The 12673-nt window shown below is 37.4% G+C and overlaps 1 protein-coding gene and 1 long non-coding RNA gene across 2 annotated transcripts; both read left to right on the plus strand.

The window, feature by feature from the left end:
• The first annotated feature begins 5655 nt into the window (after positions 1–5655).
• On the plus strand, positions 5656–7904 carry LOC103949688. The gene is made up of 4 exons (XR_667567.3): positions 5656–6458; positions 6935–7038; positions 7261–7291; positions 7393–7904. It is a non-coding gene; the product is annotated as an uncharacterized LOC103949688 (long non-coding RNA).
• Positions 7905–9834: 1930 nt separating this feature from the next.
• On the plus strand, positions 9835–12645 carry LOC103949689 (aspartyl protease family protein At5g10770-like). The gene is made up of 2 exons (XM_009360797.3): positions 9835–10083; positions 11083–12645. Exons 1-2 carry the CDS (start codon positions 9900–9902, stop codon positions 12387–12389), a joined length of 1491 nt encoding a protein of 496 aa, XP_009359072.1. The 5' UTR covers positions 9835–9899; the 3' UTR covers positions 12390–12645.
• The last annotated feature ends 28 nt before the right edge of the window (positions 12646–12673 follow it).

Consider the following 12673-nt stretch of genomic DNA (forward strand, 5'->3'; position numbering starts at 1 on the left):
AAAAAAATTTAAAGTTCGAAATCTGCAATGGGTTCTGATGAAACTTTTATAATTGCTATATCTTCTCAATCAGGGGCATATCTATTAAGGGACCAAGGTGGTCCCAGGACCACCCGAAGCTCGAAAAAATGGTTGTGAGGATCTTCAAGGACCACCCAAGTCTGGGCAGTGATGGAGAAGAACGGCATGCTGTGCATTTCAGGAAGAGAAAGAAGAAAGCTAAATTTTTTTTTCAGAATGACTTGGCCAAAATAACATCGTTTTGAGCTAGGTCATTAGAAAATTTTAAAACCTCACTCACATGGGAACCCCACACGATAGAGCAATCAGGTCATTCAGCAATCAGAACCTTCACTTTACCAATAATACCTAATCGTATGCCGCTCGGCCCACTCATGTTCCTTACGGCATCGATCAACTCTCCGCTACACTCTAGTTTCTGTTCACTGTTGCATCGACGAACGGGGCGACGACATCTCTGGTGAAAATCTGTAACCCTTCTGCAGTTTTTCTCCGTGTAAAGCTCTGGTCTGGATGCTAGCCGATGGTCCTCTTCTTCTTGGTCGAAGAGGTTTGTACTTTGTACTCTCTCTGACTCTGTCCATTAAATAATTTTGCCATCCACTATTTGAAGCGAGAAACTCAGTTTTCTCTTCCTTCCTGCTCGACTTGATTCGAACAAAAAATCTCTTGCACGAAATCAATTGTCTCCCCATCACCGATTTCGACTGCATGCACACCTATCAAGCCCTACAATCCAACCGAACTCACCCTCTTCAAGCACGTTTCTGCTCTTCCACTCACTGCCCAGAAAATCAAGTTCTCAAGGTTCGATGTTTTGTCGATTTCCTCCCCCTCAAAGATTATTTTGGTCTTTCGCGCATACTGATTTTTTATTTCTATTAATTTTGGTTGTGTGATTAGTGATTTTTGTTCTTAATTTTACTAAAAATCTTGAGTTTTTCTTTCTGTTGTTTCTATGGTTTTTGGTTCTGCATATTTCAATTACTCTCTCTTGTAGCGGAACCACCGCGACCATTAGGGGCCACTGCCGTGTGAAATTATGGGCTTCAATCGTTTTCTAAAACCTTATGTACTTATGGTAAGTTATTCTAGGTTTTATTCCATATTCAGATCATCCCCAATTTCGAAAGTTTAGGGAATTGGTTCGTTTCCGTGTTGCATGTTTAACATTCTTCAGTGTGAAGTTGAGTTGAGGCTTTACGATTTGGAATCGTTGAGCGTAGGCTTGAATTTGGCCAAATTTGGGTAAGAACCGTTAAAATCTAATCCTAATTTTCTATAAAATTCCCTGTATATTTATTATTTGTTTCCAACAGCACGTAATCAAGAGTTTTATTTGATCTTCTCTATGCAAAACTAGAAAGACCTTGGAATCACACAGTAAATCAATAATGCAAATGGACAGATCCCATTAGAGCACTCTGTTACCCCTTTGTTACATGACTTCGTACATCCGATATGTGCTATCTCCCGAACGCTTATCCACCTACTGCCTATTACTATGGAGGTAAAACTTATGGCTGAACTCTTTTTGCTTGAGATTAGTTTATTGGTGGATTATTAGATTCTCTTGAAATTCATGTGTAACTTTTTTAAAGGAAAATTAATGAAAATGACTTGAAAACTTTGAGTTTTAATGATAAGGAAAAAATAAAGGGTAAAGTGAATAATACCAAGATTGACTTTTTAGTGTAAAAATGTGATTTTTCGTTAAAGTAAACAATACCGTGGGCTTTTCGTTAAAACTCTCTTTTTTAAAAGGAAATTGATGTTTGTTCATGAGAATTTGTATGAGCTTCGGCATGATGTGCAGTATGAATTATTTCTTTCTACTTCCATTCAAGACTTTTAAAAGGAAGCTTCTCCTGATGGTAATTTCATCTTTTATAGCCTCACCTTCACACCATTCATCACTAAATTTGTTAAAACACAAGAAGAAAGAAAGCAACCTACAATTTTATAAACTATTGTCCGTATGCCTTTTTAATGGTATCAATGGTAAATTGGCAATTAATGTAATTTCACACTTTCATTATATTGTGCATTAACTTTATATTTTGTTTTCTTCCTATAGAAGGCACCCTTCTCAACAACAAAAGTCAATTAGTTTAACAACTATGAAAGCTCTTAAAAAATTATCAATGGTTGTAACAACATTGATAGCCAGTAGAAAAGTAAGAACAATTTCTTTCTTCATAATAATTATTACCATAAATCTTTGGTCTACAATTTTTCTTTTCTTTTGCAATTATTGCTTTCTTTGTTTGAATGAATTTGTATATTTTTCCCTTTGCAAATATGAATCTTTGCCATTGTAAATGTTTTTTTGCATAATTTACAAAGTTTATTTTCTGGAAATTCTGTAGTCTATAGTATGCATATTCATTGAATAATATGTGATGATTCCTTTATAGCACTGCAGGGCATGTGGCTTCTGGAACCGGTGAAAAATTGCAGCTCCTTTAGGCTCGATCCATTTTGGATTTGGGGGGTCTGTTTTGGAGGAAAAGAAAAAGAAATAAAATTGGGTTTTGGATTGATGTGGTGTTTAATTTTATTTAATTTTTATTCTTGCATGTTTGATTTATTTTGAATTTTTGCATGTTTGATTTTTTTTTATTATTATAATTTTCACTGTTTGTTTTGTTCATTGCAGGCTTAAAATGTTTGATTAATTTCTATAGGGTGACTTGTTCATTTTCCCTCTATTTAATCATGTTGTTTTATGAATGCTTAAATGTTCTGTATCTAATCTTACTAACACTTTGAGTGTATTTTTAACAATGGTTGTCACTATTTCTTCCTGTTAATTTTTAAGTCTCTGTGTGTTTTTCACTGCAAACTTTGGACATCGATCTGTTTTGTTGGTGGTTTAATATGTTTTGTGTTGTGTTTTTTAGGCAATTGACTCAATTCATATGATTAATTCCCATGGTTTGCATGTCATATTGGTTGAATTTATTATAACTATATTTAATTTTGTTGCAGCGATATCCTCATATAAACAACAAGTGGAAGGTTTACAGGACATTAACCAATCAGTTGAGATATTAGTTCGTTTACTTTTTGTTGTCCCTGGTTGGAGTGAGAAAATGTCTAGGTACTTTATAGTCTTGAATTTGTAGTTAGGAAGATTTAACAATACCTTTTTTTGTTTGCTTTACTTTGTTACGTCTTGATAAATGCAGGTTCAGCAACAGGTTGCTGAAACTATCACTTATATAGCCTCCACTGCAAAACAGTAGTACTTTTGGTTTGCTTTCTGTGTCTCCTTCACTGTTTCTATTTTATGGATGTACAGATAGATGTCAACCCTAGCATTTGATGGTGTTTTTCACTTTGATAGGTATATGTGAACGGCTCACAGATATCAGACCCAGACAAATGCGATGAAGTGCCTCACGGCTTTTTCCTAATCCGTAGGTCCATGATTTTTTTTTTTTTGAAAGTGGAAGTTCTGGTGTGATATTTTTAATTCTCATCATCTTCAATGCAAAAGTTTGTGCGCAAGATTTTAGTTATAGTTTTATTTTTCTGTATGCATTATGTTTATCCTAAGCCAAAGGTTGCTAATTTTTTATTGATGAGTGTGTGCTATTTGGTCTCCAATGATTGTTTATATTTACCAAGGGTATAATGAGAAGAACTCCCACAACTGGGACTTGCAGCCATGTTTCCTTTACGCAATGGGGACGGGATGCACGAGATGCAACAATTGGAAACATGGCTGCAAGTCCCAGACTCCCAGGTGTGGGAGTTCCACCCAAAGACTGGAACACCAGAAAGAGATTCAGCGAATTCAAGATGCCCACAAGGATTTATGAAACAACCATTTTGAATATTTGCTATTGAAATTAACTTTGGAATGTATTGCTGCTCTGCATTTGTAATAGGTGAAAACTAATGAGTGCCATGTATGATTGTGTAAACTTGGATAAGTTTTAGAGTTTTGCCATACCACGTATCGAATGAGCAGTATGTGCCGATAAATTTATTATGTTAAAAGCTTAAAATTTTCCATTCCAGCATAATTAAATTTTCTTCTAATTTTGAATTCGGTATAAATGCATTAAGACCACTCCAGTTTCATGTGTTTCATCTAAATTATGATTATTATTATGACTTTCTACATGATTTAGCTATCTGCTAATTTCTTGCTCTTAAATTTAATATATTTTCTTAACTAAATTTAAGTTACATGTTTATTTGCTGACAAAGTATGAATCACTAGAACTAAATACACGAGCCTCAGAGTGTCGTAATATATTGTACAAACATGTATCTTTTGTTTTTTATCGAGTATAAAGATGTAAATATGTTTTGATGTAGAAGTAAATATATTTTAATATATTATATACGTTTAACATGATTTTAGACTCGCGGGATCGCGCGGGCTAAGTTGGTTGTTTATTACTAACAGCACACCAAATTACAAAGAAAAGAGATCCGGTCACCAAAAAAAAAAAAGAAGTAAGATAAAAAAGATATGGACCCCCAAAACAAAGTTTTGAACCCAGAACAGAAAAACCCAACAAAGGCCCTACAATCCTGCTTGAACTGTTGCCGCAGAAGCAAAGCATTGCCGAGAAACAGAATTCCAAATAGCCAATCAAATCCGCAAAAATGATGGAAAAGGCGACTTCAACAACCTCCACAAAGCACCATCTAGATCAAAACAACCACAAACTAAAGAAAGCTAGTGAAAGATGGCCCACCAACAACAAGGTCACCGAAGGCAACGAAGCCGCCAAGGACAAATTCATGGGAGGTGGCAGTGCGAACACCCAAGTCGGAGTAAAACACATTTCCTGATCCATGGGAGGTGGTGGTGTGAACAAATGGATTGGCATATTGAATAATTAGTGGCTACGAGGATTCTAGGTTTATTTTGTTCTAGGCTTTTTCACTAAAATGTTTCATGAGATTGGCATAACTCTTCATTTTGTTCTCTGAAAATGAAAATCGATAAAAGTGATCACTGAGTTTGTCCACAGTAAACATTTTGGTTAGTCTGAAAAATCTGTCAATATCCTCATTATGATTGACAAAAATCCTCTTTAAAATGTATACACTTCCCAAGAGAATCGCGTCAAAACGCGATGAAGGAGGGTGACTGAAGATCCACAAATATGTGGGGTCGAGGAAATCCGAAGCCAGTTGGGAAGGGTAGGAGGAGGAAGGAATAGAACCATGGATGTGGAGGATGGGAAAGGGGAATTGAAATTGATGACTTAAGTTTTGAAAATGATGACAGAGGTTTGGATTCACTAATTCAGGTCACAACAACAAGAAACATGCATCAGAACTAGTGGTGCACATGCATGGCCCTTGCCACGAACCCAACCAACACAAAACCAAAACCGCTACAGATCATCATGAATGTTACACACAATTCTTCGAGGAAGACCAAGCACGAGTCGATTCTATCTACTCCCGTCTAAAGGCCACCAAAGGATATTCAACCAAAAAATGTGACAACGCTCCGATTTCGCAATCGAAAGCCACCAACTAGTGGTAGAGCCAGAAACTAGTGGTAGAGGCCATTGACTAAGCCACTAACAACTAGTGGTAGAGCCAAAAACTAGTGGAAAAAGAAAAGAAATAAAATGTCGATGAATTAGGTGGGTCAAGCTATGACCATTGACTAAGCTAGCACTCCACCATTCTTGTGTGGATGAAATCCCAGGAGACTGAAAATAATGCATCGCAATACACCAGAAATTTTTCAATATCGAGAAACGGTTTTGTACATTAAGGGGACGTTTGTTTGCCCTCATTAAATAGGACTGGACTAGACTGAATTAGGTGTTAGTGTAGTTTTATGTTTGTTAGAGGAAAGGACTAGCTTTAGTGGGATTAAACCTCGCTCACCTCTACTACAAGGCTCGCTAGGTAGTCTTAGCAAGACCTCCCAAATACCACCAGATTGCTAAGGCCATTCTTTTCTCTCGCGTTGTTCCACTCTACTCCTCGCTTTGCTCGACTCCTCATCTTGCTTGACAACCTCGCCGGACCATCCCAGGACCGCCGCCGCGTCCTCATAAATCATGGCTTCCTCTGCCACTTTCTCTTCTTAGTTTTTTTTCAATTTTGTTTTGAAGATTCATGAAATTATTACTGGGTTTTAATAGATTTTTGTTTTTGATCGATTTGTGGGTTTGATTGCTTTCTCAGATTTGATTGGTTTCTTTGTTTTTATTTTTGGGTTTTGATTGCTACCCATTTGTTTTCAATTTATCTGCTATTTTTCCTTTTATGAATTGATTGATAAGTTTTTGCAAGTTGAAGTGATTTTTTTCTTCATTCCCTGGTTTCGTTTTGCTAGAAATTTGATATCATATTTTGGTTTAATCTTTATCCAAAACTCCCCGATTTTCTTACAGTTCCACTACGAGATCTTGAGAAAGCCATGCCCATTGCAGCAAGTGTGCAGGGTCTGTTGGATAGTGGCCAAATTAGGCTAGGAAACAAAACAATATTGATGAAGAAACATCATGATGAGGATTATGTTTCCTTGTTTTGTGGCTTGTTTTGTTCCTTATTTTGTGGCTTGTCTTGTTCCTTGTTTTGTGGCTTTTTCAAAGCCATAAATATTAGGCTTGCCGAAGAGAGCATATGAGGAGAAAAAAGGAAAAAAATTAGAGAGTGAGAGTAAGGAACTCTTGGGGTAGAGTGAGGCTCTTGAGAAAATTCTGTGAGTGGGTGTACAAGGATATGGGATTAGGTTATGTCGATTTAACTCATGTGTAACTTGTACTGTTTTTCTCATAGTGAAGAGTAATATCTCTCCGAGGACGTAGGCAGGTTTTTGCCGAACCTCGTAAATTTCTCGGTGTCTTTATTTCTTGTATTTTAAACTATTCAACTGTGGGTTTGTATGTTGTGAGATAATCAGCCAAGGCACAACAAGGTCTAGGTGTTCATCTCAGAACTGCAAGAGCCACTAAATTTGTAGGTCTCTCTCAACTGGCAAACAAGGAAACAAATACGAGGACCACAAAAAGTCGCCATAAGGTGTTGGAATCCTTGATTTTCAATTTGTCAATCGGGAAGGCCAAATGGCATTGGCTTTTGCAGTTTATTCTGGCGTATATCTTGGCGTTATTGTGGTCATTTATGATGTTTTATTGACTGAAATTAATGGATGGGTTGATTGGTGTCTTGTGGGAAAATTTGTGAAGAAAGATTTTTATGCATTAGAACTGTTTTTAGCTGAAAATTTGTGTCTGTTTTCAGCTGGGAAGTTGAATCGAGTACTGCTTTTCTGGTAATTTTCCTTTAATTTTCAACTTCTGGGTTGTTCTTGATTGTGTTGTTTGTGGTTGACTTGCTTCTGCACTGGCTTTTTTTCTGGTTTTCTGCATCCAGGTTCTCTGGCTAAGCATTTTCTTGCCTATCAATTTGAGTCGTTGAAAGTTTGATAATTCTCCAAGTTGCAGAAGCACCTGCAATTCGTGAAGAAGAAGAAGAGGGCTATGCCCTTTAATTTTTTCATATATTCATTTTGAAATTTGAGCCCACAATTGCTTTCAGCGGTGGGAAGGGAGACCCTCAGCCACTTAATAATTGGCCGAAAGATACTACCACAATACGTTAGTAACTTCAACAAGCTAGGCTAAAGCATACTGCCTTAGAGGCAGATTGTCTGCCTTCTCATTACCATGTCCTTCCTATCTCTTCCTATTTATGCGGTTACGGTTAAACCACATCAATATTTTATATTTCTATTGCTTTTTGTCTTATTATCTTTATAAAAAAAATCAATATAAAATATTGGCGTGGCTTAACCGTGACCGCACAATATAGGAGGGGATAGGAAGGGCATGGTAATGGAAGGGCAGACAATCTACCTCATACCGCCTTTGTACCCACTAACCCAACCCCACATCAAGAAGTTATTAGGTCTCCTTCGGAGGAGAGAAACTGAGAAATCTTGTTCGGATGCTTATTACAATTTTCAATTGAATCAAATGGCATTAAACTTTTCAAGGTGTTGTGTTTTTGTGATAAGTATTTGTTGGAGCGGAAAATTTCGAGTATTTCAATTCTCCACCAACAAAATAATCTTGTAACCTTGTTGAGAAGTCCACAACACCATCTTTGCTAGCTATCAATGAGAGAGGAAGGGGACCTGCAATAAAACACTTCGACGCTCAAGTAAATGTTTGTTCAAAATGCTTATAAAACATCAAACAATCTCATACCTGTCATTTTCCCCCAACCCCTTATGTTGGTGGGATTATTAGCCTTTTATTGGCACTCAAGTATTGGGCTCTAAGTCCCACATTCCTTCCATTTCTCCATGTTATATGGGTTGGGTATTAGGTTGATTGATTGTAGCTCCACTCCCCATGTTTGACATTTTAGTAGGTTGCTTAGTGGAGTAATTTTTCTGCTCCCACATTATCTGACATATGAGAAATAAACAACAGATGTTATACTATAATTATATCCTAGTTAGCCTTCAGATCGGGTGATGTTGGGGCCTTCGGGTCGTGAGATATAATATTGGCCTTCGAGTCGCGTGATGTAGGGGCTTACGGGTCATTTATGATACCACTAGTTAGCACACTATATATGAGATACGTTTTATAAAGGTTTTATGGCATGATACGATTTTCGGAAAACCTACTACATACTATGCTATTGATGTTTTCATAAAACTTTTGGGGTTAGTATGTTGATAACTGTTGTATTATATATATATATATATATATAACTTTTGGGGTTAGTATGTTGATAACTGTTGTATTTTATATATATATATATATATATATCAACTTGGTCTACTCATGTTTGTTTTTGCGCCCCCTCAAGACATAGAATTGAGGCATACAATCCCCGCATCAAGACACTTCCGCATCAGCATCTTCGAGTCCTCTAGGTGTAGAACCCATTCTTTTATTCATTCAATTTTATATTATTTCTTTTAGAGTTCTAGTTAGTTGTATGCTCTGAACACATTCCTCATTTGCATATTAATTATATTTAAATTCTTTTATCTTATTCATATTTTAGTTTTCATGTTTTCAATAAATGGCTTTCGTCACCCTCGGGTGTCGGCCAACACGTGACCATTCCGATGTCTCACAGACATCGGGATCGGGACGTGTCATTTCGGGATGGTTCGGTATTCCCAAATTTTATACAAATTGAAATACCAATCATTCATACCAAGTCAAATTCACATGCAACCAAAATAAAATAAGTAACAAACCTAAAAGCAAAAAAATAAGTTACAAACCTAATATGTTCGAAAACTTACAATGCAATTTTTTGATTTCGTGTCAAAGAAATAGACACATTTGATTGAGAAGTAGCAATGGGTGAGTGTGTGTGTGGGAGGTTCGTACCTACAGATGTGGGGATAAAGGGTTTGGGTTAGTACCTATAAACCACATCAATTATACTGCTGCTAGTAGTTAGCAACAATTCAAACGTATAATACATATATATGTATATAAATATTATCATATATAGTATTTATTTTCGGTTCAGTACGAGATTACTAAAAATTTGAGAGGACAATACGGTACCGAAATTTTGGGATCGGTTCGGTATGTCATCCCGAAAATTTCGGGAATTTTGGTTTGGGATCAGAATTTTTTTTTGTGTGGTTTGATATTTTCAGAAATTTTTTCCAGCCCTAGGTGTATATATGGTCTCTATGGACTATGACGAGTTGAGTGGTGGTGGATAATCACCAATTGATCATGCTATGTGACCTTTCAACAGAAAAATAATTGAACCCGACAACACAGTCGCCATCCCTGCATGTATTCCAAATTTCCAATTAGTATAAGGTTGAGATCGTATGCTTACAGGAGCAACATAATCTAGAGGAAATAGCAAGAAGACTTGCTAATCTGCTATCCATGGCAACTCCCATTTCTAGCTCCTCCTCCTTCCTTAGATTTTCCATTGGTTTATCAGCATATCTATGCCTAATTCTCTGCTCCTTGGCAGTAAGAGATACAAAAACCAACCTCCCTTCACGTACTTACACAGTTGAAGTCATCTCTCTTCTACCAGCAAACACCTGCAGACCCTCCACCAATGGTCGATCCCATATGTCTCTCTAGCTAACTCCTCTATCCATGCACGCATATGTTGTCTTTTCAATCTCAATGGAGCGTATTCTACTTGCTTTATATATGGATCATTGCATGCATGGTGTTGAATGAGTGCTAAGTGCATGGAAATATTTTAGGAGTGAGTCCAATTACCTAATTATATGTATTTATTTTTTTAATGCTCATTTTATATTTTCTAAAAATATTAAAAATCAATTAAAATCTTATTTTTCTATTTCATCGATTGAAATCTTATTTTATTTTAATTTTTTATCAAGTTTTTATTTTTTTATTTTTATCCATGTCGGTATTTTAGTAATGAAATATTTACATGTTAGCATATTTAAGTTTAATTTTTCAAATAAATCTATTTAGTGTAAAAAATGTTACATTTGGTATGTTTATATTTATGGGTAAAATTTGTATCGTATATTTCTATTTTTAATTGAGGTGTGATATCCACACACCTCTTTTAATTTCTCACACACCCTTATAACTTTTGGCCGGCGGATCGGATGAATTAAAGAATTTCTACGAACAAAAATTAACAAAGGGTGTGTGAAAAGTAAAAAAACGGTGTGTGGATAGCACATCCCTTTTTAATTTTGTACACATTCCGTCATGTATTTTAACGATCTGAACCGTCTATCTTTTAGTGAAAAAAAAATTGACGAATACGGTTGTACAAAAAAAAAAAACCTAAATCATTAATCCAACGGTCATATGATTTTAGATCTGGGTCATTTTTTGTAGACAAAATCTTTAAGGGAAAACTTAAAAGATAGACGGTTTAAATCAATGAAATATATTACGAAGGGGATCCATAAAAAAACATGTGTAAAAACAGCTTGTGTCACCATTATGTTCCCATATATACATATTATATTTTATAAAAGTAACTGGGATTACGTAATATGTAGATAATATTATTTGTTAAAAAAAAAAAAATGTGTGTAATAACAAACCTATACATTTTTCAATTCAGGTCATGACAATAAGGCGGCATCCGTACTGAAAGTGGTCCACAAACATGGCCCATGCAACCAAGTCCACCAACTCAAATCAAACAGTAATCCTTCCGATCAAGATGAATATCACATACAAATCCTCAAGCAAGACGAAGCCCGAGTCCACTCAATTCACTCCCATTTCAACGACCCAAACAATAATTACGGAATCCCCGACCCAGTTGCACAATCCGACGCCACCGTGATTCCTGCCCAATCCGGCAGCGTACTTGGTTCTGGAGACTACATCGTCAGTGTCGGCTTAGGCTCGCCCCAGAAGCAACTCTCGCTTGTATTCGACACCGGCAGCGGTCTCACTTGGACACAGTGCCAACCATGTGCTGGATCTTGTTACCAACAGAAAGATCCCATCTTCGACCCTTCAATCTCTACCTCTTACTCCAACATCTCCTGCAACTCCGCCGCTTGTTCTCAACTTCCAGCCTCCGGTATCGCTAGCAAATGTTCCGGCTCCACCTGTATTTACGGCGAAGAGTATGGAGACGGCTCCTTCACAGCCGGCTTCCTTGCCAGCGAGAAGTTAACTTTGACTTCAACAGATGTTTTTACTGGTTTTGTCTTCGGCTGCGGCCAGTATAACCAAGGCTCATTTAGGGGCATCGCCGGTTTGATCGGTCTCGATCGAAGCAAGATCTCCCTTGTTGAACAAACCGCTCAGAAGTACAACAGATTCTTCTCCTACTGCCTCCCCTCCACTTCAAGCTCCACCGGTTACCTCAGCTTAGGCAACTCCGACAACGGACGTTCAGGTAACGCCGTCAAGTTCACGCCGCTCACCACATTATCTCAAGGCGCGTCGTTTTACGGCCTCGGACTGGTCGGCATCAACATCGGTGGGAGTCAACTGCCAATTTCGGCATCAGTATTTTCGACTTCGGGGACAATCATCGACTCGGGGACGGTCATCACGCGCCTCCCAGCCACAGCGTACACAGCGCTGCGGGACGCATTTCGAGAAGCGATGAAGAGGTACCCAACTGCTAAGCCGATTTTTTCCGTGCTGGACACGTGTTACGACTTCAGTGGATTCAAAACGATAACCCTTCCAACGATAGGGTTTGTGTTTGGCAATGGGGTTACGGTAGACGTGGACGCAACAGGAATATTATTCCCGCAGAGTGCTTCGCAGTTTTGCTTGGCGTTTGCCGGAAACAAAGATGATAGTAGTTTTGGGATTATTGGGAACGTTCAACAGAAGAGGTTGCAGGTAGTGTATGACGTCGCTGGTGGAAAGGTTGGATTTGCACCTGCTGGTTGCCAATGATTTATTGTTGAAGTTGTTGGGATTTCCTAGTTTATAGGGCTCCTTGTTTTTATGGTTTTATTCCAGATCGTGCTAATAACCCTCCTAGATTTGAGGGACAAGTATGTTTTTCTGTTTATGACTTGGTCACTTACCACGATTCTAGGTCCTGTAAAATAGTGGGCTGTTATTCCCATTCCTGTTTTGATGTAAGGCTATTTAATAGCCATAATTGTTATTTCAATTCAATAAGAATTATCCCAGCTTACAAGCGTAATCGTACTTTGCACTTACAAAGCTCTTTG

This window comes from the organism of the source record quoted next, unplaced genomic scaffold (assembly GCF_019419815.1).
Source record: "Pyrus x bretschneideri cultivar Hongxiangsu unplaced genomic scaffold, Pyrus_bretschneideri_v1 Contig28, whole genome shotgun sequence".
Lineage (NCBI taxonomy): Eukaryota > Viridiplantae > Streptophyta > Magnoliopsida > Rosales > Rosaceae > Pyrus > Pyrus x bretschneideri.